The sequence below is a fragment of the Suricata suricatta genome, chromosome 1 (genome assembly GCF_006229205.1).
Source record: "Suricata suricatta isolate VVHF042 chromosome 1, meerkat_22Aug2017_6uvM2_HiC, whole genome shotgun sequence".
Taxonomy (NCBI): Eukaryota; Metazoa; Chordata; class Mammalia; order Carnivora; family Herpestidae; genus Suricata; species Suricata suricatta.
In genome coordinates this window covers 191981817-192006628 of record NC_043700.1, presented here as the reverse complement: position 1 = coordinate 192006628, position 24812 = coordinate 191981817, and the positions used below count along the sequence as shown (strand labels likewise).

Sequence of the window (24812 nt, the reverse complement as noted above, 5' to 3'; positions counted from 1 at the left end):
GCTGGGCTCCCTGTGGGTGGCCGGGGGAGAAAGGCGAGGAACAGGGCCCCTGCCCTGTGCCCGGGCCCCCGGCCCTCTCTGCCAGCTCTGCCCACGCTTGGCCTCCGCGTCCTCAGACCCGTGCTCTTCCAGGCACACGGTTTTCCCTCCAGCAGGTCCCATGTGCCAGTCCCTCCCCCGGTGCTGGGGCCATGCCACAGCACAGACCCCCACCTGCCGCCACCTGCCCCCCGCAGCTGATGCATCCGCTTGGAAGACACACTGGACGGTCCTCACTTACGGCAGGTCCCCATTTTTCCCCCTGACAACACATCCCGAACTCAGTCTTGGCCAATTTGAATATATTAAAATGTAGATAACAACTCTAGAAAGGACAAGCAGTCACAAAGTCTAATTAGAATAATGCATTGCCTTATACCAAGTTACATTTTACACTAAATGCTACTAACTGAAGCGGCCGCTCTTTCTTCTCTTCTCCCATTTCACAATCGTATTTCAGACGCTTCAGGTGTGTTTTTGTTACGACTGTTCTCCCAGCCGCGAGGACTTCGTGCTGGAGAGTCAGGCACACACAGCAGGTGCACGCACACCAGCAGCACGCGGCCTGAGCACTGCTCACAAAGTGTGCGCGCTGTGTCACCAGCCCCCGGGGGCCCCTCGTGCCCCCTTTCCAGTCCCTGTCCCCAGAGAGGACCCCTGACCCCGCTGCTGACCCCATCGGTGAGTGTTGCCTGTTTTGAGCCTAAAAGCAAAGCGTTCGTGCAGCGCGCCCTCCCCAGCCCGCTCCTCCAACATCGGGTTCGTGAGTCTCATGCACGTTGCGCGTACCAATAGCCGTGTTCGCATGGCCTCATGACACTGTCGTGCAAGGATGTCACCGTCCTCGCAGCCACGGGACCCTCAGTGGCACCCGAGTGGGTGCCGACTGCTGTGGCGTGGGGCTCGGGGCCGACACCCGGCAGCGCTCGGCGGGGGGGGGGGGTCACAGGCCGGATCACGGGCCGGATCACGGGCGCGATGGACGGTGTTCCGAAAGGACTTTACGGCCAGCAGGTGTGGGGCTCTGGGCGTCCCCCACGCTGTCCACGCTTCGAGTTGTTTACTTCAGCCCTTGGACGGGGAACACGGGGCCCCGGATCGGGGCTGGTTTGTGCTGGCGGCTCCCTGATGACTAGTGAACCGAGCGCCTTCCGTGTTCTGGGACGCCCTCCGTGTGAAGTGCCTGCCAGACGGTGGGCTTCTCCTCACCGACTTCTAGAAGACGCTTAAATGTACACCGGAGTTACGTTTTGGGTTGAACTTTTACGTGCAGGGAACCCCCTCCGAAACTTGCCTGACCATTCTCCTAGTGGTGTCCTTTGCCCGAAAGGTTTTAATCTCGGGGCTTCTGGGCATCTGACTTGATCTCAGCTCAGGGCTTGATCTTAGAGTTGGGAGTGCAAGCCCCATGTTGGGCACTGTGCTGGGCATGAATCGTGCATAAAAAATTGATAGATGGGGGCGCCTGGGGGGCTCAGCCGGCTGAGTGTCCAACTTCGCTTCAGGTCATGATCTCACAGTTTGTGGGTTCGAGCCCCACGTCGGGCCCTGTGCTGACAGCTCGGAGCCTGGAGCTGCTTTGGATTCTGTGTCTCCCTCTCTCTCTGCCCCTCTTCTGCTCACACTCTGTCTCTTTCCCTCCAAAATAAACACATATAAAAAAAGACAAAAATAAAAATAAAAAATTAATTTTAACTTTTTAATTGTGACATCATCCGGTCTACTGTTCTTCCTTTCTGGCCATGCTCCAGAGCAGGCCTCGCTTCCCCGGACGTGAGGGTGAGCCCGTTGTGTCGGCGTCTCACCCGGAGACCTCAGAGCACCTGGAAGCACTTCCTCGTGCACAGTGTGAGCTGGGGGGGGCGGCACCCGCTCTGTCCCGCTGATCCTGTCCCGCCGAGCTGAGGCCGGGCCTTTAGCAGGTGATCACATATTTGCGGGTCTGTTCCTGGCCCCTGGCGTTTGTTCCAGTGGCCTCTTTGTCCGTCCCTCGGTTGACACCTGGTGCTGTGACTCCCATCACTTCCCGTGCGTTCTGAGACCTGGATTGTGGTCTCAGCCCCGCTCCTGCTGCCCGGCCCCCCGCCCCGGACTCCTGCCCGCCGTGCAGCCGGCCGGTGAGCCGTGGCACTTCTGCGGTCACCTTCGCGTCTGTCTCGGCTGCTGGAGCCCGTGCGTGATGCTTTCACCGGAAGTGTGATTAGGAGCCGCAGACAGCCACTGGCATTGGGGCAGTTGGGCCTAACAGAATTGTTTTGTAATCCCGCTTGTGACCTTCAGGGTGTAGCCACTTCTTGCTTTGCTCTGAAAATCTTGAGGTCGTTCCCCAGGGAATAAATACTAAATCTGGGTTGGTTGCTCTGTCTTTTAAAACTATTTCTTTTAGATGACTGACCCCTATAACTGTCTAAAAGCAGGATTGATGGAGATGATTTCAGGCGAAGGCATCACTGATAGATTCCATTGTCCACAAGAAGGGGAGGGGGAGACTGCCCAGCTCGTGACCCTCCGAGGGCTTGCGTGGAAGGTGACCTGTCCCATCAGAGGGGAGCCGGGGGAGGGCCGTGCCCGCCTCTGGGGAACTGGCAGACAGTGGTCGGGGGATGCTGGCTGGGAGGCGGAGGTGCGGGGCTGGCCCAGCCCGGGAGGGTGTGCCGAGCAAAGCTGAACCTGAGACCTGAACTGGGCTTAGCTCAGGGGAGACAGGAGGAGTCAGGAAAAGCCGAGGAGGGGCAGCTGGGAGCAGGGGAAACCTGAGAGAGAATGAATGTCCGCAGGGGGACAGTGGAGTGAGGAGAAGGGTCCCAAAGCCGTCCTCTGGGTCTTCGCTTTGGGGCCTCTGGGGACAGTCATGGCGTTTGCAGGGACAGGAAGGGGTGGGGCGGGGAGAAACGGATAGGGCAGTAATGCGGGTTCTGCTTTGGACCTGGCGTTTTTGAGACGCTCGTTTGGTTTCCAAGGGGAGATGTTGAGTAGACAGTTGGATAAATGAGTATAAGTTGCAGGAAGGTTGGGCCTGGAAGCAGACGTTTGGGAGTCACCAGTGTGTGGGTGGAACCGAATGCCTTGAAAGCTTGAAAAATTAAAGATGGTGCAGGGAAGACGGGCCTCAAGCCTTCGGGCCGAGTGGGGGCTGGAGGGGTGAGGGGCGGCGGGGCGGGAGTGAGGTCACACCCTGCTCTGTCACTGGCAGGGCGCCTCAGCCCTCCCGTCTGCACGGGGTCCTGGGGCCCATCTCACGGGTCCTCGTGGGGATGAGGCGAGTTACTGCGCGGCGGGCTCCGAGCAGCACCCGGCAGCCCAGGAGCGCCCGTCACTGGTGCTGCTGGTGCCGTGCCATGCACCCTTCAGCGTAACTGAGCTCTGGAAGCAGATGCAGTGCCAGAGGGCAGAGCAGCAGCCTCGGACGGGTCCTTAGGATGGCGAGGTCGGTGGGAGCGAAAGCCTCACACACACACACACTCTCCACTTAGCCTGTTAAACGTCTACTTTTAAAACAACACTGGCAGATTGAAATACTTAAATGAAAGATCTATCGGTCCGATACTAAGGGAAAAAACTAGTATGACAATATTAATATCAGACAAAATAATTCAAAGTGAAAAAAATGTAACAGGGAAGCCTGGGGGGCTCAGTCGGTGAAGCATCCGACTGAGGTCATGATCTCGGAGTTCATGGGTTCGAGCCCCACGTCGGGCTCTGTGCTGACAGCTCGGAGCCTGGAGCCTGCTTCGGATTCTGTGTCTCCCTCTGTCTCTGCCCCTCCCCCACTCATGCTCGCTCACTCTCTCTCTCTCTCTCTCAAAAATAAATAAACATTAAAAAAATTTTTTTAAATGTAAGAACAGAGAGGGGCTCTGTGCACTGAAAATAGAGCATGTCATTCATAAAGCAAATGTAAATGGTTCCACAACACAAGTGGACACGTACTCCCGGGGGGTTGGGGGGAGAGACTGTAATATACCTTTTACAGACACTAAGAGATTAAGCTGATTAAAAAAAAACAGTAAGACTACAGAGTATTTGAATGAGAAAATGGAAAATAAAATCTAACAGGCATATATAGAATGTTATACTCAATAGAGAATATACTTTTCTTCCGAAGGTTGTGAAACAGTCACCAAAGTTGCCTACATCCTATGCCAGAAATGTAGTTGCTACAAATCTTTAAAATACAGACAGCCTACAGAGCATCGTAATTAAAACGATGTCAATCACAAAATGACAACAAGAAATAATCCACACATTTGAACATACAGAATTTTACTTCTAAATAATCCATGGGTCAGGGAGGAATGTAAAAGGGAAATTACGATATAATTTAAAACTGCTGACAATTGTTAATATTAACACCGCGGGATGTAGCCAAAGTGGTTTTCAGAGAAAAATTTCCAGCATTAAATGTATCTGTTGTAGAAATGAACAGTTAGAAAATACAGGAGCTAATCTTTCAACAGTAGAAGGTAGGAGAACAGGACAGAAAATAAATGCAAATTGAGATTAAGGAAATAATAAAGCAGAAACTAAGCATTTATTCATTTAGCAATTATAGTTTGAGCTCCTACTTTCTCCAGCTTTCCTCTGAACACCACGTAGAGCCCTGGGGACACGTTTGTGAACAAAACAGGGCCCGGACTTCAGGGGCTCCCGTGTGGCGGATCACAGGCTTGTAAGCAGATGGTGCTGTGCGAACAGAGTGAAGGGGTGAAACCCCACGAGGATCACAGCAGAGGCTACACGAGCACCTGGCGGAATTTCCCACTCGGCTCTGTAAAAGCTACGCGGGCTGGTGAAGCATCGGAAGCATCCCCGCCGGGGCCACACGTTCCCGCCTCCGCACCGACGCAACATTGTGCCGGGGACTCCAGCCAACTCGAGGAGGCAAGACAAAAGTTCAGAACCGAAAACACATCAATCACACAGTTAGGCCTCTTAGAACTAATGGAATTCGTTTCTGGTAAGTTTCTATTAGAAAGATAAAAATCAGGAGCTTCCCTGAACACTACACATTGTTTCCATGGGAGTGTGTGTATGTTGGTAAAAGCATTACAAATATCTGGAGGGATCGACATCATATTAAGAAGATGCGTTTTCTCTGGGGAAGGGAGAGGGGGCCAGGATTTTGGGTTACGATCAACAGCAATTTTATATTTAAGTTTTTTAAAGGAGAAAATATTCCATGAGTTGTGCCTTAAAACCGCAAGATGTATATAATTTGAAGTTATGTGCCTCTTAGCCTCAGTTATTCGGCCAGTATTACGGAATGCCTCCTGCCTGCCCGGTACCGTTCGTCACGGTGTCCAGTAAGCGGTGCACGCAGCCCGCGGAACCCCCGCGATGGCAGGGCCTGGCTCTTACCAGTTTCCCGGGAGCGTGAGCACCTTGCCCAGCTGGGAAGACCGGGGCCCTCGTTCCACCGGGCGGCACCTCCGGGGCCCAGGCCGTGCCTCACCACACCTGTGCCAGGCGGCGCTCCTAGGACAGGGCTGGCCACACAGAGGACCTCCCACAAGCATCTGCTGAGTGAGTGAGGACCCGGGGCGGCCCATTTTGCGCCTGTTCATCTTCAGGGTCCCCACCCGGTTTGAGGAAGACAGCGTGGAGAGTGGGCTCCCGTGAGTGGAGCCGTGATCCTCTGCCCGTTCCACACAGGTGAGCCTCGCAGGTGCCTCCGGCCGCCCACGAGGCGGCCCCCCGGGCTTTCGCACGACCGGCCGAAGAGACGGGTGGCGGGCTGCCCTCTCGGAGCCTTGCCCGTCGGCGGTCCCCGCGGCGGCAGGGGGCAGGGGAGCACCAGCCGTCTCCGCGTGGAGCTGCTCAAGGCCCCTAGGGAACATGGGGCCAGCGTGGTCACCAGGTTCGGGGAGCCCAGTTTTGGACTCGTGACATTCTAAATGTGATAGTTTTCTTTTTCTTTTTCTTTTTTTAAAATTTAAATCCAAGTTAGCATTACAGTGGAGTAATGATTTCAGAAGTAGAAGTTAGTGATCCCTCCCGTCCACACAGCACCCGGTGCTCATCCCAACAAGGGCCCTCCTCAACGCCCATCCCCCGCCTGGCACCCCTCCCGTGTCTTAGAGTCTCTCGTGGTTTGTCCCCCTCTCTGTTTTTATATTATTTTTGCTTCCCTTCCTTTATGTTCATCTGTTGTATATCTAAAATTCCACGTATGAATGAAATCATACGAAGTTTGTCTTTCTCTGGCTGACTTATTTCACTTAGCATAATACCCTCCAGTTCCATCCACATTGTTACAAATGGCAAGATTTCATTCTTCTTGATCATCAAGTAATCCTCCATTGTGTATACACACACCACATCTTCTTGTCCATTCATCCGTCCGTGGTCATTTGGGCTCTTTTCACACTTTGGCTATTGTTGATACGGCTGCTGTAAACATTGGGGTGCACGTGCCCTTCGAAACAGCCCCCCTGTGTCCCCTGGGTAAATACCTAGTAGTGCAATTGCTGGGCCACAGGGTAGTTCTGTTGTTAATTTTTTGAGGAACCTGCACACTGTTTTCCGGAGCCGCTGGGCCAGTCTGCGTCCCCGCCAGCATGTGACAGAGGTCCTCTCTCTCCGCATCCTCGCCGACCGCTGTCGTTGCCTGGTTGTTAACGTTAGCCGTTCTGGCGGGTGTGCGGTGGCGTCTCGGTGTGGGTTTGATTTGTGTGTCCCTGACGATGAGTGACGTTGAGCGTCTTTTCATGTGTCCGTTAGCCACCTGGCCAAGGTCAAAGAGGTGTTGTCTGCTTTCTCCTCTAGGGTTGATGGCTTCCTGTCTTACATTTAGGTCTTTCATCCATTCTGAGTGTATTTGTGTGTGTGGTGGAAGAAAGCGGTCCAGGTTCGTTCCTCTGCACGCCACTGTCCAGTTCTCCCAGCACCGTTTGCTGACGAGACTGTCTTCATTCCACTGGATGTTCTTTCCTGCTTTGTCAGGGATTCATGGCCAACTGTTTGTGGGTCCATTTCTGGGTTTTCTATTCTGTTCCCTTGATCTGAGTGTCTGCTTTCGTGCCGACACCATCCTGTCTTGATGAGGACAGCTCTGTGATACAGCTCGAAGTCCGGGGCGGTGAGGCCTCCAGCTCTGGTTTTCTTGTTCAGGATCGCTTTGGCTATTCGGGGTCTTTGTTCCCTACAAATTTTAGGGTTATTTGTCCTAGTTTTGTGAACAATGCTGGTGTTATTTTGATCAGGATTACATTGAATATGTAGCTTGCTTTGGGTAGTATCGACATTTTAATGATGTTCATTCTTCCCATCCAGGAGCATGGAGTGTTTTTCCTTTTTGTGTGTGTGTCTTCTTCAGTTTCTTTCAGAAGCTTTCTATAGTTTTCAGTGTATAGATTTTTTACCTCTTTGGTTAGATTTATTCCTAGATAATTTATGGCTTTTGATGTAATTGTAAGTGGGCTCAATTCCTTGATTTCTCTTTATGCTTCTTCATTATTGGTGTGTAGAAATGTAGGCGATTTCTGTACATTGATTTTTATGTCCTGTGACTTTGCTGAATTTATGGATCAGTTCTAGCAGTTTTTTGGTGGAACCTTTTCCATATCATGTCATTTGCAAAAAGCAAAAGTTCGACTTCCTCCTTGCCGATTTGGATGCCTTTTATTTCTTTGTGTTGTCTGATGGCCGAGGCTAGGACTTCCAGCACCGTGTTCAACAACAGTGGTGAGAGCGGACACCCCTGTCGTGTGCCTGACCTTGGGGCAAAGCTCTCAGTTTCCCCCCGCCCCCATTGAGGATGACCTTAGCAGTGGGTCTTTTGTATGTGACCTTACGGTCTTAAGGTATGATCCTTCTATCCCTTTCTTAAGGGTTTTTATCAGGAAAGGGTGCTATATTTTGTCAAATGCTTTCTCTGAATCTCTTGAGAGGATCACGTGGTTCTTGTCCTTCTATTGATGTGATGCGTCACATTGCTTGATTTGTGGATATTGAGCCAGCCCTGCAAACCAGGTATAAATCCCACTTGGTCATGGTGAATAATTCTATTAATATATTGTTGGATCCAGTTTGCCGGTATCTGGCTGGGGATTTTGGCATCCATGTGCATCAGGGAAATTGGTCTGCAGTTCTGTTTCGTGGGGTCTTTGTCTGGTTTTGGGATCAAGGTAATGCTGGCCTCGTAGAATGGGTTTGGAAGTTTTCCTTCCATTTCTAATTTTTGGAACAGCTTCAAGAGAAGAGGTGTTAACTCTCCTTTAAATGTTTGGTAGAATTCCCCTGGAAAGCCATCTGGCCCTGGACTCTTGTTTTGGGGAGATTTTTTTATTACTAATTTGCTTCTTTTACTGGTTATGGAATATGTTCTGTTTCTTCCTGTTTCAGTTTTGGCAGCTTACATGTTCCTAGGAATGTGTCCATTTCTTCCAGATCGCCCAACTTGTTGGCACATACTTGCTCTTAATATTCTCTTCTGATTGTTTGTATTTCTGCGGTGTTGGTGGTGAGCTCTCCTCTTTCATTCGTGATAGTATTTGATTGTTTTCTTTGGAAACCACAGAAGAGGCGCTGATGTTACGTTTTGTTTGGTTTTACGACTACTGTTCCATCGTCATTAAAATAGCGTGAAATCATAACCGCCCTAGACACCCCCAGCGTGTGGCCGCAGTATCCCAGACGCACAAAGTGGGTCTTTTCCTGTCTCTGCACCCCCTTTCTTGCACTCACAGGAGCGGGCCCACCATGCCGGCTCTGATGAAGGACACTTCCTGCTCTATCCTTTCGCTTCCTCCAGGGCCACCCGCCAGCCCCCATGCCCTCGCCTCGCCTCCCCCTGCACGCCTCAGTGCGGGCTCGGCGTTCCTGGCTGTGCCGTTAGCCGTCCGTGTGGGTGGCCCTGCCTCGGCTGTGGGGACAGTTTGGCAGCACGTCGGGTCTTCCTCACAGAGCTCCAGATCTGGGGTCCTTGGGCTTCTGCGTTGGGGAGTGTCCTATAGACAGGGGCAGGATGCAGCCGGCGGGCCCACGGTTTAGGTGCGGCCCTCGGGGCAAGGGAAAGAAAAGGAGGGCTTCCTAAAGTGTGTGACTCTTCCTCGTTGGCATGAAGTAAACTCATCTCGCAAAGAATTAACTAGTAAGTGAGTCAGGTCAGGTGGAATAAATGCATGTGATTAGGGCTAATCTTTGAGAAACATCTGGTGTCCCTTTCTGGTGGGTCCCGGAGGCTCCGTGTGGTCAGATGCCACCTTCAGTCCACCAGCCACGTGTGGTCGTAGTGGAGGCTCTGAAACCAGATTCCTGAAAACTCAGCGTGACAGGTGACGGGACGCACCATCTCCGCTCGATGCCTCACACTTCCCACACTGACCCTTTTCCGTTACTGTTCCGCCCACTCGTGTGGCCTCGTGAGCTCTTCCAGCATTTTCCCCCATCTGCTTGGCATTTCACTCTCCAGAAGGACTTGTGTCATTTCAGACGTGGAAAGTGTGCTTGCTCCGCTCTGCCAGAACAGTGGGAAGTCAGACTTGGGTTCTGCCTCCAGGGAAGATTCAGAATTTAGACGTCTGCTTTGGGCCCACGTGTCTTCGTGCCCCGAAGTTCCGGAAGAATCTCGGGGCTGTGTGATCTGGCGGCAGGGGCACCGGGGCCCTGCCATGCTGCCTGTGCCTGTGGTCTTGGCAGTGGCCACCGTCAGGCGGGCCGCGGGAGGTCTGCTGACCTTGGCAACTCATTCATAAAACTGCTGAGCGAGTTAGAGCAGTAGTTTCTAGACATGTCCTGAGGAAATGCTTGTGGGGCGCCGGAGACATCTTATTCTGATTATCAGTAGGGCTCAGGAGTTAGTGGCCGGGGTTTTCCTGAAGGAGACGAGCTGGGCTGGCCCTGCTCTCCGTGCCCCCTCCCTTCCCCGGCCAAGCCGGCCCCTGCTCTCCGTGCCCCCTCCCTTCCCCAGTCAAGCCGGCCCCTGCTCTCCGTGCCCCCTCCTCTCCATGCCCCCTCCCTGCCCCAGCCAAGCCTGCCCACCCAAGAGGACCACTCCGTATATGATTTCTTTCCAAAAAACGGCCTTGCCTTGCCGCTCTGCACTTGTTGGTAGCTGGGGAATGCAGTGAGCACTCACGCCCACAGGGGGGCAGTGGCGGGGATGAGGTGATGGACTGGGGTGTGCAGCTGGTGGGGGCGGAGCTAGGATGGGAGGAGAGGGCGGGAGGGGGCAGGCAGCGTCCCCACCACACTGCCACGTCTCCGTGCACAGGTCAGACAAGTTCCAGAATCCTAAATTCAAGCCTGATCTTCCGTATTGTTGGAAGGTGGGCTCAGAGAATATAGCTTATTTAAAAGGATGTTAATTCTGTGGCATTTTCAATATTGAGATACTTAACACGAAGTCCATGACTCGGGCTCTGGCCCCAAAGCGTGCACATGTTAGTGTCTGCCCCAGTGAGAAAATCAGGAGGTCTCTGAGCCCATCCAGTCGACCACGGCAGCCACCCAGGGACAGAAGGACCGTGCTGGGGCCCGAGTCTCCAGCCGGGTTCCCCCCGCAGCTGAGTGTCACGGTTAGAGGGACCCGACGGCAGGCATTCTCAAGGCCTGGTGGCTTGAAGATTGGACAGGGTCACTTGGTGAGGAAACTCAGGCTTTTAAAGGTCGGTCAGTGACCTGATTTTAAAATGCAGCGAGTCCTACACCTCAGACTGCATTTGGCTCGATGTGTAGTTTATCTGAGGAAGGATTACAGAGAGGGACCCTGGCTGGCGGGCTTGGTTCCTGCGCTGGCCGGAGTCAGTCGTCGTTAAGCTCCGTTGTAGAGAGCGTCCAGGTGTTCTCTGGGCCTGAGCAGCCGGGCAGTGCGTCCGGGACAGTGATGCCAGGGGGAGCGCTGGGGGTTGGGGCGGGGTGGAAGGTGTCAGTACGGACTGGTGGCTCGAATAGATGTAGAAATAAAGGTGGAGACACGGGTAGAGCTGCGTGTGCGCAGATGTGTGTCTATTTCTAGCCGCGTCCACCGGAAAGTTCTAGAAGCAGCGGAGCCTGCGGGGGCAGCAGGTACCCCTTGTGCACAGATCTGGTGCCTGAACACCACCCTCCAGTAAAAGGAACCAGCCAGGCTTTTCTCTGTCTTTTTCTTTCTTTCTTTCTTTCTTTTTTTTTTTTTTTAATATTTTGATGTTTTTGTGTACTTTGGAGACAGAGAGAAAGCACAAACTGGGGAGGGGCAGAGAGAGGGAGACACGAACTGAAGCGGTCTGCGCGCTGTCAGCACAGAGCCTGATGTGGGGCTCAAACCCTGAGCTGCGAGATCATGACCTGAGCCGAAGTCGGACACTTAGCGACGGAGCCCCCCAGGCACCCGGCACCCAGCTGTCGCTGAAGCAAAGCCTGGATTTCGGGGCTGGAGCATGGAGAGTACAGTGAGCCTGGCCCAAGGCTTTGCTTTCTTCAAAGTCTATTTATTTATTTATTTTGGGGGGGAGGGGCCGAGAGGCGGGGAGCAGAGAATCCCAAGCAGGCTCCGCACCCAGCGCGGAGCACAGCCTGGGGCCGGAACCTGTGAGCCGACATCAAGAGTCGGAGGCTTAACCGACTCAGCCACTCAGGCCGCCCCTGTTTGTTTTTTACACTTAAACATAAGGAAACACTGGGGCGCCTGGGGGGCTCCGTCGGTTAAGCCTCCAACTTCGGCTCAGGTCATGATCTCACAGTTCGTGGGTTCGAGCCCCACGTCAGGCTCTGTGCTGACAGCTCGGAGCCTGGAGCTGCTTCGGACTCTGTGTCTCCCTCTCTCTCTGCCCCTCCCCTGCTCATGCTCTGTCTCTCTCTCTCTCAAAAATGAATAAATGTTACAAAATTTTTTTTAAAATAAGGAAACCCTGGGTGCATGCTGAGGACTTACAAGGAGGACACAGACACTGGCTTAAAGGGAGGCAGAGAATTAAAAGAGAGAGAGAGAGAGAGAAGGAAAAGAAAAGTAAAAAGCCCAGATATTTGTGGATGAAAAGGCACTGAATGAAGTAAAACTCCACGGAGCGCCTACTCGTGGGGAGAAAGGAGTTTGTAAACTGGAGGAAAGGAGAGCTGGTCGCTGTGGAGTGGCAGCTGCGGAGGGGAGGGTGGCCGCACGCTGACCGGGAGCAGGGTGTGCGCCTCACGTCCACAGCGGGGGCGGGCGGAGGGGGTTAAAGAGACCCGATGGCTGTGATTCTGCGTTCGATTCTGAGCTGGGCAGATCCTGGAAGGGACGCCGCTGATTAGATTGGAAAATGGGCCGCATTGCGTTCCCGGTTATGAGAGTGGCGCTGTGGCTGTGACAGGGGGTGACTGTCGTTGCTCTTTGGAAATTCACACGGGTCTCTCTCCATCTGGATCTCCAAGAGCTTGGAGAGAGAGAGAGAGAGAGAGAGTGCAGAGAGATTGAGAGAGTGTGTGTGCATGTGTGTGCGCACGGAGAGAGAGAGACTGTGTGCGTGCGCGCAGAGAGAGGATGGGAGCAGCGGGGAGGCAGGATGACCTCGCAAACGGCATGGCGCGGAGACAGGTGTCCGGTGAATCTGGGTAACGGGTGTGCCCTTGTAACCTTTGTGCACGTTTGCAGTTCTAAGAAAATGAAACGTTTTCCCCGAAAGATGGCACGTGCACCCCTACGAAAGGGGCAGTTTTGGAGCCCGGCCCAGCCCGCCGTGGCTCCAGGGACACGGGTGTCGCCACTCGCGCCATCCGTCTGGTGCACGTGGGGGCCCGGGGACACTGGGGCCAGAAAGGAGCAGAGTGGCCCTGCTCCGCCCCGCGCCTGCTGTGGGCGTCCCTGTGGGCGTCCCCGTGGGCGTCAGAAACGGGAGGGCAGAGAGGACGATGGGGCGCAGGCTTCATCTCCGCACCCCCGGGGGCGTTGGGAGGGACGGGACGCGTGTGCACCGGTGCCGCCGCCGGGGACGCGGGCCACAGCCCGAGCCGCGTGCAGCCCCGTGGAGCTCGGCCCGCTCTGCTCGACCCGACGGGCGAGGCTTCGCTCCCCAGCTAGATACTTGCTCCCGGCGCAGGGCAGTTTTCGGTGAATGCTTTCTCGTTCTGAAAAGCTAGGGCTCGGTTGATGGGATTTAAAACCCTTTCAAGATATGTCGGGAAATCCAAGCCGAAAAGCCTCGTGATTGTTATAGAAATCTACAGGTATTTGTTCTCCCCCTTACTGCGGCTGCTGTAACCGAGAGCAACCTGCCGGAGGAGCGCGGCCTGTCGCGGGCTCGTCCCCGGGCGTGTGTCCCTCCCGGCACCCGGCTCCTATAGCCGAGCTCGGGGTGACTAAATAATTCACGTCCAGCGAGGTCTGCCCTAAATTATGCATGCGTCTTCGGGCTGCTTTGTGCGAGGACACCGTTGCCTTTCTCGGTGTGAGCCTGTGGGGGGACAGGCGCCCCTGTGGGCCCGTGGTCTGTGGCCTGGGGTTGCCGGGGAGCGTGGCAGCTGGCCCCCCGGGGGCTTGTGAGCTGGTAGCCATGTCCCCGTGTGTGGCCCAAGGCTTTGCCCAGGGCCCCCGGGGCGGAGCCGGCTGAGCCTGGCATGGACTCGGAGGGGTGGTTTGCACTGAATGGTTGGAAGTATTTGGTTAAGTGGCATCACAGTGGCTCTTACCAGCTCCACCCAGGTAACGTCCCTCGGGGTCTGTGCCCCGTGGCATGCTTGTCGGGGGCGGGCCAGCTGGTGTGGCCCGCAGCTCTGTGTCCCGAGGGGCCAAGTCGCCGGGGGCCGCCTCCCCGTCCCGGACCTGCCCTTGCAGGGTCCCTACCGAAGGGGTGTGGCGTGCCGGTGTGGACGGGGATGCTGGTGAGGTGGCGGGCTGAAGCCTCGTGTGGCCCACCCAGCTGGGAAGTTCTAGCGCGGGGACACTGTTGACACGTTGTACACGTAGCGCTTGTCTGTCCAGCCAGCTTGGCAGTGGTGTTTTTAGGTTCTAGCAAATCTGAAACGGACTTTGAAAAATGCTTTCTCTCCAGAAAGCATATCTTTGACTCAAACTGGTCAACTGACAGAGGTAAAAAAAGAAAACAAAACAAGAGCCAGGAAATGCTGTCCAGCGTGGTGCTCGAACTGGGGTGGGGGTGGGCCGCCCTCCGAGGGTCTGGACCCTCATTCTCCTTTGGTTGGACTGGAGGGAGACTCGGGCAGTGCGGCAGGCGCCCCCCGTGGCCTTGGCGCTGGCCGTGGCCTGTGAAGGGGTTTCCCGCCTGCTCCCAGGTCGCTTCTTGCAGAACGGGCACCGTCTCCCATGTCGACAGCAGTCCCAGCGCCGCGGGTTTGGAGGTGGAGTCAGGAGATTCTGAGTGTGGCGGCCGGGGCCGGGGCCTGGTGGTGAGCACGCGTGGGGGGGCCTGCAGCCACGGGAGCGGCACCGGCACCCCCGCCCCGGGCCCCTGCCGGAGCCTGGCGGTCAGGGACGTCGGCGCTGCCGTGCTCCGAGCGGCCACGGCTGCTCTCCGGTTTCCCCACTGGAGCAGCCGGCGGGGCCGCAGGTGGCTTCCCGCACGGGGACTCTGCCTTCACTTCCTGTGCCTGGGTCTTCCCACCTGCCCCTCAAGGGACGGCCCTTGCCGGCGACCCCAAGGCCTGGTGGGGCCCGACGGGGCGGCTGCCAAGTGTCAGGACTACCCTGCCTTTAAAGTCTCTTTCTCCACCAGACTTTGAAAGTGTCAGGTGTTGGTCCGTGAATCTTAAGAAAATTCGTCCTTGGCAGGTCTCATGCACATGAGCTGGCTCGGGGCGCTGGGGGCTCGGTCGGTGAAGCGTCCGGCTTCGGCTCAGGTCATGATCTCACAGTTCGTGGGTTCGAGCCCCATGTCAGGCTCTGTGCTGACAGCTCAGAGCCTGGAGCTGCTTCCGATTCTGTGTCTCCCTCTCTCTCTCTGCTCCTCCCCTGCTTGTGCTCTGTCTCTCTCTTTGTCAAAATAAATAAAAAATTGTTTAAATGAGCGTACTCAACATACAAGTCCTCCAGCCCTCCGTTCGTTCAGGGGTGTCCTTCACTCATGCACCCTCGCACTCAGCCCGCAGCCCGGGGTGACAGGCGTCCGTCCCCGCTGCGGCCCGCGGCCCAGGTTATCGAGGAGGGCAGGGTTCCAGACCACTCTGCCGCTGGCGTGGTGGGAACCCAGACACCTGTGTATTTGAGAATCAAAAGCACCAGCACCTGCGATGGGGTTTGGCGGCTCCGTCCGCAGGTCTCTTGGCCGCCCTGCCCTCACTGCCTGTGCCCCCGCCTCCTCCCGGGACAGAGCTCAGGCCAAGGGACCTGTGAGGGGAAAAGTGTCCTCTTGACTTCCCTTCGTTTTCACTGCATGCCCCCCCCCCCCGCCCCAGGGTACAATCCATGCTCTGTGGCCTCACCACCTTTCCTGGCCCTCAGCATTTGCCCCTGAGCCCAGACACACCGGCTGTGGGCTGTGCGCCTCGCCTCCTCTGCCCCAGGGCCTTTGCCCATCTGGCCCCTCACGGAAGGCTTTTCCCGCTCCCCTGAGGCCAGTTACCTGTGCCCACCCTCAGTTCTCAGCTCAGCCTTTATTGCCTCCAGGGAAAAAGCTGGAGGAAGGATGTTTCCGGCTGTACTTCACAGACTGGTGTTTTTAAATTTACTTTTTATGTTTTAGGGCAAGAGAGGGAGAGCATCGGAGGGGGAGAGGGGCCGAGGGAGAGAGAGAATCGTAAGCAGGCTCCACCCTCCGCACAGAGCCTGTTACAGGGTTTGACCCCCCCGACCCTGAGATCATGGCCTGCGCTGGGATCAAGATCTGGATGCTTAACAGACCAGGCCATTTAGGTGCCCCATTAACAAAGTGTTTTATTTTCTTTTTTAATTTTTTAAATTTTATATATTTTTGAGAGACAGAGCACGAGCAAGGGAGGGGCAGAGAGAGAGGGAGACACAGAATGGGAAGCAGCTCCAGGCTCCGAGCTGTCAGCACAGAGTCCAACGTGGGGCTCGAACCCATGAACCGTGAGATCATGACCTGAGCTGAAGTCGGCCACTCAACCGACTGGGCCCCCAGGTGCCCCTAGACTATTTTAAAAATTACTTCATTTTGTGAGAACCAGCTCACTTATGAGTGTAAAATACAGCGGGGAAGTGCCTCAGACCCCACCGGTCAGTGACGTACAGGACGCCCTATAGTTTAAACTCACTTCTGGCTCCTCGGGGCGCGGCTAGCACGTCTGCACGTGCGGAGGAGCATCTCAGGCCCCTGCGCAGCGGCCGTCCGCCTGCTCCTCCGGTTTGCTCGGCTTCGTTGGGCTTCTCCGTGTGGATGTGCAGGTGCTCTTGAATATAAAGGAACTCGGTCCTTTATCTGTGTAACGGGTCCTGTGTATTTCCCACACTTTGTCTTTTGACTTCGTTTATGGTGTTTATTTCGCTTTCATTTCTCACCAAAGGACAGTCGACCCCGACGTCATGTTGGTTGAGGGCCAACAGCGGCCACGGCACAGCCGGGCCACACCGTCCACTTGTTCTCGGACGGGGCCTGTAAGGGCCGCTCCCGTCACGGCTGTCAGAGCCGCAGGGTCCCCACCCCCCACTGTTGTGTAACTGGACGCTTGGACCTCTGACCCCTCACCCCCCCCCCCCGCCCGCCGCCGGCTGCGGCCCCCTGCGGCGGCTGCGGTGTGGCCTGGGCTCCGTCCGGCCTCTCGCCGCTGCGGCTCATGCCTTCTCCGCCACGGTTCCTCGGGTTGGATTTTCTCGCATGTGAATCTGGAGTGCCGGAAGGGGACTGACTTGGTTCTTCAGGGGGTTTCCCGTCCCCCCGGGACGGGCTGCTGGCCCTGCTGCTGGCTCTGCTTCGGCTTGTTTTCCCAGCATTTCACGTTTAGTTTTCCATGTGAACTTTTACACTCAGCTCAACTGGGTCAGTTTTTTTGGGTTTTTTGGAGACAGAGTGTGAGCAGGGGAGGGGTGGAGAGGGAGAGAGAGAGGATCCCAAGCAGGATCCACGCTCAGCACAGAGCCGATGTGGGGCTCCATCTCACAACGGTGAGAACATCAAGAGTCGGATGTGCGCCCCGGGGCCCCCCAGCCTGCCCTGTTCTGATAAACATCTTCGGGGACGTGTGCTGGGGTGAGGTGGTCTCGCCCCCTCCCTGCGGCCGCCTGACACCGATCAGCCCGCGGCGTGTGAGGGTGACACGGCCGGTTCTCTGCTGGGGGGGTCTGTGCACGGGGACCGTTACCAGGGCAATGCCAGGCGGCCCGTCCCCGTGACGGCGGAGTCGCCGAGCGCTCTGGGGGCCGCAGTGGGCACGCGCCGCGGGCCGTCCTCGGGGAGCAGCGTGGGGCTGCCCCGAGGCTCCGTGTCTCACGCCCATGCGCCGCTCGAAGGCGCCTCCGAGAAGTGTCCCAGCTCTTTCTCGGGCCTTGTCCGATCTTCTCCCTCGTTGACACGTGTCCGTTGCAGTTGAAGTTGCTGCTCTCTGGCTTTGTATTTCTCCTTTCTTTTCCCATCTAAATGCTTCTTCAGCTCTGAAGGAGTCCTGCCCGGGGGGCCCTCGCCGCCAGGTGAGTCCAGTCTGACCCACCCGGGGGTGCTTCCCTGGCCGTCTGACCCTGGGCCAGCAAGGTCGTGCCTCCTGGAGGCCGTCTGGGCTCCGGTTGTGTCGTGGCGGCCGAGGGCCAGCTTGTGCCCACTGCTGTCCGTGAGGCCGCCGGCGGGCTCGGAACACGGAGCGGCTTCCCGCTGCCTCGCCGGCCCTCGCCTCCCCCACGTCCGGCCCCTCGGCACGAAGGAGGTACCTTTGTGGTGGTTGACTTAGAGCCGGTGCCGACTGACCGGGCCCCTGGGCCCCTCCTGCCACTTCTCGCAGCCACACCGGGGAAGGGACACGGGCTGCCGCGCAGGAGACCTGTTTGGTCAGCCTCCTCCAGGCCTCACACCCGGAGCCTCCCGTCCCGGTCACCTGGGGTCCGCAGGCTGTGGCGCAGCCTTCGGCGTCTGCGGTGTTGGGACCGGGGAGGGAACAGCCCTGTGGGGGACAGTGGGACCAGCTGTCCGTACAGAAGGGGACACGTCCACGGCAGAAAGTGTGCTGGCCCTGCTCCGACTGGCCTGCGACCTCCCCCTCGGGTTTCGCCCTGTGGGGCCCGGAGGCCAGCGGCTGCTGATACGAGGTGGGAGACGGCGGGTCTCCCTTCCCTGTGTGAAGGGAGCGGGTTATTCAGGAACTGGCAGAAAACACGAGGGAACCCGGGCTGTTCTTGTAGACGCTTGGGAGTCGTGGCGTTTTCCACGCTGGGCTGGCTTCCCGTCAGGTGTCCCAACGACACGTGTGCTCATGGAGTCCTAGAGTGTTTTACGTGGAGGCTGGCGCCCGTGCAGGACGGGGCACACGCGTGTGTGCTTCCACGTGGCACACGTCCCCTCCCCGCGCGGAGCCCCCTTCTCTCTCTCACCCCGCGGTGACGCAGCACCTCCCGAGCTCACCGACCGAGTCGCCAGGGAGCCCTGTCCTGTCTGCGGCGTTGGCTCTGTGTGCGCGTGTGGCCGCGTGAGGCCCCAGGATCGTCTTGTCCCCCACCCTGTGTCCCGTCCCCAGTCCAGTGCCGGGACACCGTGGGCGCTCGGTGACCGAGTGTGTGTGTTAGAGAAGACGCCCGGGGGGCCCCGCGAGGCCGGGCGGGCGCGGGGCCCCGTGTGCAGGGGGGTCTGTGCTGGTCCCGCAGAGCTGGCCGGCGCTGACCTGAAGGAGCGGGCGAGCGACCACAGCCTCAGCAGCAATGCCAGCCTCCCCAGCGTCCAGAGCTGCCGGCGCCTGCGCGAGAGGAGGGCCGCCAGCTGGGCCGTGTCGTTTGAGCGCCTTCTGCAGGACCCTCTGGGCATTCGCTACTTCTCCGTGAGTAGGGGGCCATCTGCACCCTCTGTCGGGGCTCCTCGAGACGGACCCGGGGCCCGCACCCCAAGGACGGTGGCGGAGGAGTCACCGAGCAGCCCTCCCCCGGGTCTCCCCCCGCCCACCTGCTCGTCACACTCCAGACCGGGAGCCGGGGCGGAGGGGTCTCCCCACAGCAGGGAGCTCGGAGCCTCCGGAAAATGCTGGCCAAGCTCCCCGGGGCGAGTCCGGCTCCTGGGAAGGGCGCCCTGTTTGCAAGGGACCAGCTGTGAGCGCCAGGGCGGTCCCAAAGTGGGGGCAGCTTTAAGTCTACGATCCGGGGCCCCCGGCAAAGTTGGGGGGGATCCTGGAGCCCCCGGTGCCTGCGGAAGGCAAACGGAAGGAGGAAGTGGGAGCAAAGGGAGGGCTCGGGAGGAGGCCGGATGCTGGGAACCAGCTGACCACGCGGGAGGGTTGATGGACGGCGCTGCTCTTAGGACTTCCTGAGGAAGGAGTTCAGCGAGGAGAACATCTTGTTCTGGCAGGCGTGCGAGTGCTTCACCCATGTCCCTGCGCACGACAAGAAGGAGGTGAGTGTTCACGCCGGGAAGGGGGCTCCGGCCACGAGCCGGAGTCCGGGGCGGGCTGGGTCCTGTGAATTATGTTCTCAGGTGGTCGTTGAAAAGCATTTCTTTTTCAGAATAGGTTTCTTAATATACCTGACGTTTAATTTTGCCTGAATGTGGTTTGTGGAAATGCCTGTGACGCTCTGATCCGTGGCCGCGCTGCCGCTCTGCGTGTTGGAGTGGGACTTAAATCCCCGGAGGAGAGCGCCCTAAGCGTGTGCGTCTGAGCGCCTGCTTCCCGCTGCAGGCGAGGCCGCTCCTCTGCCCAGCACCCCGAGTGTGGCGTGGCTGAGTCCCCTGAGTCTTCGCACGGTGCCCCTTGGGCTGCAGCAGCGCCCACTGGAAACAGGGAGGAGTGTGTTGGGTGGAAAGTCTCCTCCTGGCTTGGCCCCTACCTCCTGGAGCGAGCAGCGCCCCGGGCCCCAGGAAGCCGCATCTGCGGTGCCGGGCCTGCGCCGGGCACTTGGCCCACAACGAGGCCAGCGGCAGCCTTGCACGTGGCGGGGGCCGTGGCCCGCGTGGCCCGCTCACGCCTGTGTGCTGTCAGCTTTCCTACAGGGCCCGCGAGATCTTCAGCAAGTTCCTGTGCAGCAAGGCCACCACTCCCGTCAACATCGACAGCCAGGCCCAGCTGGCGGACGACATTCTCAGTGCGCCGCACCCCGACATGTTCAAGGAGCAGCAGCTCCAGGTGACGGGGGACCCCTCGCCAGGGCTCCCTCCTCGCGGGACACCAGGCCGGGGTGGGGGGGGCGCCGACGGAGGTGGCTGTGGGGGCTTGGGGCCCCGTCCGTGGTCACGGGCACCTACGCCTGTGTGACGTCACAGGTCCTCGGGTGTGCGGGCCCCGAGGTTTTTCGGTTCTAAGATGTCACAGCGATTAAAAGGGTGCACAGTTGTTTGTTACAATAACAAATATTATTTGTGAGCCGCGTGAGCCACCGGCCTTCTCAGAGAGCACCTCTGGAGCTAAACCCTCCAAACAGTGTGACAAATAATGGAGGACAGTAGCTTCCAGGCAGCTCCCCCTTCCTTCAGATTCCTGGTTCCTTGCTTTCGTTCTGATTCACCAAAGCGAGGCTTGTCCATGGCTGCACGGTGGATGCCCGGAACCCAGTCCTGGTGCCGACGTCCCGTGGGCGGCGGGGGCGTGCGGGGCCTGCGCTCTCCCTGCAGCGGGCCGGCCGGCTCCCCAGCGGCGTGTGGGTCTGACGCGTGGCGTGTGCCCTGCAGATCTTCAACCTGATGAAGTTCGACAGCTACGCTCGCTTCCTCAAGTCCCAGCTCTACCAGGAGTGCGTCCTGGCCGAGGTGGAGGGCCGCTCGCTCCCCGACGCGCAGCAGGTGCCCAGCAGCCCCGCCTCCAAGGGCAGCGTCAGCTCGGAGCACTCGGGCGCGTCCACGCCCAAGAAGGTGCCTGTGCGCCCGCCGCGCCCCCGGGCAGATGGGAGCTGCGGGGGGGGGGGGCGGGGGGGCCCGCGTCACCAGGACTCAGAGCCCTCCTGGGCTGGGGGCGGGGTCCCAGCCGCTGTAGAGCTGCGCCCCACGGGCCCCTGCAGCCCTGCCAGCTTCCTCTCACTTGACATAAGGTTAAGGTACTGTCATGCCGGGCGGCGCCTGGGCGGCTCAGTCGGTTAAGCGTCAGACTAGGCTCAGGTCATAATCTCGCAGTTTGTGAGTTCAAGCTTCGGGTCGGGCTCTGTGCTGACAGCTCAGAGCCTGGGGCCTGCTTTGGATTCTCTATGTTCCCCTCTCTCTGCTCCTTCCCTGCTCTCTCTTTCTCTAAATAAACATGAAAAAACATCTTTGATAATGTTACGCTATGTTAATGTCTCCCTTGGATGACAGTTGAGCGGAAAATCGAGATCGGGGCGGTCCCTGCATGAAGCGCTGGGGGAGGAGGACAGCGACAGGAGGAGGAGAGGAGCCTTCTTCTCTTGGTCCAGGACCCGGAGCACCGGCCGGTCCCAGAAGAAGAAGGAGCACGGCGAGCAGGCAAACGGTGCGCGGCGCGCAGGCGGGGTGGCCTGGCCGGTCCGCCAGCCGCGTGGGAGGGCGTGTGCGGGGCGCGCGGAATGCGGCCCTGTGTCCGCGGCGTAGCCCTTCGGGGGGTGGACCAGCCGGGCTGGAACAGGGCGGCCTTAGTGCCTTTTGCCAAAGCGGGTGAGGGTGCGTTCCAACCCACTCCCGCTCAGGCCAGGGCACCCTGCGGGCGCGGGGGCGGCGTCTGATCCTCTCCTGCCCTCCTGGTAGGAAATGGGGAAGAGCAGAAACTACGAGACACCCAGACGGCCCCTGGGTTTTCTGCCTGGGCAGCCTTCTGGGGGTGCGTGGGGGTGAGAGAGCCTTCGTGAGTTTCTAAGTGCAATACCACAGTCTGGCCGTCCGCGCTTTCTTTTTTTTTTTTAATGTTTATTCATCTTTGAGAGACAGAGAGAGCGCGCACGCGAGCAAGTGAGGGGCAGAGAGAGAGGGAGACAGAATCAGAAGCAGCTCCAGACTCCAAGCTGTCAGCGCAGAGCCCGAAGCGGGGCTGGAACTCCGGAGCCGTGGGGTCCTGGCTGGAGCCCCTGCTCCCCCCCCCCCCCCCCCCCCCCCCCGCTTTCTAAGTTGTAGTTTATGGTCGTAGATCTGCCAGGTGGCCCCGCTAGATGTTTCCTCTGTTGGCTTCTTCCTTACGTGTAGCTCACAGACTGTGAGAGGGTCAGGCTGTCCCGGGAGGTGGAGCGCAGGGGTGAGAGCCACTTCCGCACGAGGCAGGGAGGGAGCGGTCTGCGCCAGGTGCGGGAGGCGGACGGCGGAAAGGCTTTGGAAGGATTTCCTCTTGAGGGATTCTGAGAAAGGTGTGATTTTCCAGGGATCAGCCAGAGGCTCCAGGCCTGTGGTCCCCAGGTGTGAGTCGGCATTTATGGAGGGAGCACAGCAGGGAGCACTGGAGGCGCCGGTGGGGGGTGGCAGCACCTGGGACCGGGCCTGTGCTGTGCCAGGTGGTCTGTGCCGGGCATGTTCTATCTCCTCCTCAGAGCAGCCCGAAGCTAAGCCTTCTTGTGCCCGTGGTACAGATGGCAGCTTAGGAAGGTTGTGAGCTAAGCAGTGACCCAGCGGTCCTGGGGACACACTGTGAGTGGACAGACTTGCAGAATCCAATCAGTGAGAGACCACACGGGTAGGAGTGGCTGTTAGACGGGGCTGGGGCCCCCTGAGAACCCGGGGGACGGCAATGGCTGCCCACGCAGGAGTCTGGGGTCCCTGCGCCTGGCAGATCTTTGGGGAACCATCTGGAACAGCCCCTAAACCCGGATTCTAGGGCGCTCCCCAGCAAGTCTGACTTGGTCATCTGGGAATCTGCTGCTTTTGAAGGCGGGCCAGTGGGCCAGGAGGGCAGTGGGACTGGCGATGGCGGCCTCCTGGCGCCCCAGCCTGCACAGCAGCGTGACCGGGAGCAGGTCCTGTGTCACAAACAGGCCCTTCAGTGTCCATGCTCAGGACCGCTAGGTTGGCCGGAGGTCAGGGAGAGTCCGGTCGGTGGCGATCGCGTGGTTGTCGGATCACTTGAGCGCTTTGCGGGCGGCCGGGCGCTGAGCGCGGGTGGAGACACGGTGACTGGCCGGGGAGTTCGCTCTGTCGGTTCGGCCCAGGAGCCACGTGTCAAAGTGAAAATCCCCCCGCCTCAGGAGCGCGTGCTTGTGTGTCTGGGGACCGGCTGCGGCCAAGGGCAGGGCAGAGAGCACAGCCTAGCTGAGGCGGCGCCTCCGTGTCCCTGGTCTGCTCTGCACGAAGGGGCTGGGGACGTGACCGAGGAAGTCAGCCCTGCATCGAGCGCGGAGGGGGGTAAAGCCGGCCGTGGGTGCTGAGTCACTGTGTTCCCTCCTCAAGAAGCCCCGCACGCCAACGGAGGCCTGGCCCGCCGGGAGTCACAGGGCTCCGTGTCCTCTGCCGGGAGCCTGGACCTGGTAAGTCACCGCCGCCCCCGTCCCAAAGGCCACAGTGGATTCTAGAAATCTGCCCCCGTGTTTAGCCATGAGAAGCCCACGCTCACACAGTCTAACGGACGCATGTGCCCCTGGCGGGGGGACCCGTTGGGCACCGGAAGGGGTGCTGCTCGGGCCCGGAGCATACTTCCAGCGCTGTTGCTGGCGGCGTCCTGTTCTCGCCCCGTCAAGTTTCCCAGTCTGAACTCCCACTAAGGGCAGACAGAGCGCTCTGAGGCTTTCTGTGTCTCACGTGCGGACATCTGTCACCGCCTGCCTCCCTGCGTCGGGCTTCTGCGCGTGGGGCGGGCTGGCTGCCGGCCGTGCCCCGCTCTCGGTGGGCTGAGGGGCAGACGGGGCGCTGGGGCACCTGCTGGCCGCTGGCTGGTGTCTCGCAGCGGTGCCGACCGCGCCCTGGCCTGTGCTCGCAGACGGGCCACTCCGAGCGGGGACGGCCGGGCCAGTCACCTGCTGCCGGCCAGCAGGCCACCGAACCCGGCCTGTAACAAAGAGCGCTAGCTGCTGCACCCGTGCCGTGGGAACACAAGCCCGTTTCCTGAAGCCACGTCAGGGCCCCAGGGATTTCTGTCACGCAGAGACCAGGCAGCCGTCACTGGTGGACCTAGGGTCTGCTGCACCCACAGGGCCACGGGCTGGCCCCTCGTCCACATCCCACTCAGGAGCCCCCACATCCGGGTGTGGGTCCTGGTGCTGGGACCGAGCACTAAATAGCCATGTCCCGAGCTCCCGGCTTGCTCCATGAATAATGCAGATGATGAAATCACAGACGGTTATTTCTGAAACCTCGGCCCGCAGTGCCCCGGAGCCTGCCTCCCCTGCCCTGCCCTCCCCCTTCTGCACGTGTGTCGCACTGCTGCGGGTGGGCGAGCGGGGGCCACAGCCTCGCCCACAGAGGGGTATCGAGCATCCTCTGGGCAGGAAGGGCACCTGATGCCTGGGCCCATCCCTCATGCTGCCTGGGCAGTGGTGGGGGGTGGGGGGAGTGGTCTGCCAGCCCCTAGAAGAGGTGGAGCCAAGGCCCCCACCGTGCCCCTCACGGCCCTGCCCCTGCACTTCCCGAGCACTGAGCAGTATCTGGAAGGGTCAGGACAAAGTAGCCCTCACTGGTTCCTCTGACCTGCTGGCTGGTGTCTGTTGGGGGCATCTTCCTCCCTCAGTGGCGTGTCCCCGCCTGCCCCTCCCGCAGCCCAGCCTCAGGCCCGTGTGCTGTCCACAGCCCGTTCCTCCAGGGGAGGGCTGTGGTCCCGGGAGCCCGGGTGGGAGCAGCTGGAAGAGCAGGGGAGGCAGCAGAGGGGCCTCCCAGACTGAGCGGGGCCCACAGGCCCTCGGCGTGCGATCCAGCCGGCCTGGT

The 24812-nt window shown here is 58.8% G+C and overlaps 2 protein-coding genes across 7 annotated transcripts in view; both read left to right on the top strand.

Moving 5' to 3' along the window:
• Positions 1-24812, top strand: part of ACOX3 (acyl-CoA oxidase 3, pristanoyl) — a 922607-nt gene that overhangs the window by 291018 nt on the left and 606777 nt on the right. The window lies entirely within an intron of this gene.
• RGS12 (regulator of G protein signaling 12) overlaps positions 1-24812 on the top strand; it is an 82845-nt gene that overhangs the window by 43984 nt on the left and 14049 nt on the right. For 4 of the 6 annotated variants that reach the window (XM_029949206.1, XM_029949235.1, XM_029949226.1 and 1 more), the window contains 6 exons: positions 18698-18867; positions 19341-19433; positions 20017-20160; positions 20703-20882; positions 21318-21471; positions 23346-23422. In XM_029949206.1, the coding sequence (XP_029805066.1) occupies positions 18698-18867; positions 19341-19433; positions 20017-20160; positions 20703-20882; positions 21318-21471; positions 23346-23422 (818 nt within the window). Of the gene's footprint in view, positions 1-12493; positions 12553-18697; positions 18868-19340; positions 19434-20016; positions 20161-20702; positions 20883-21317; positions 21472-23345; positions 23423-24812 lie in introns of those variants that run through there. The other 2 variants (XM_029949245.1, XM_029949214.1) reach the window with 2 other exon arrangements.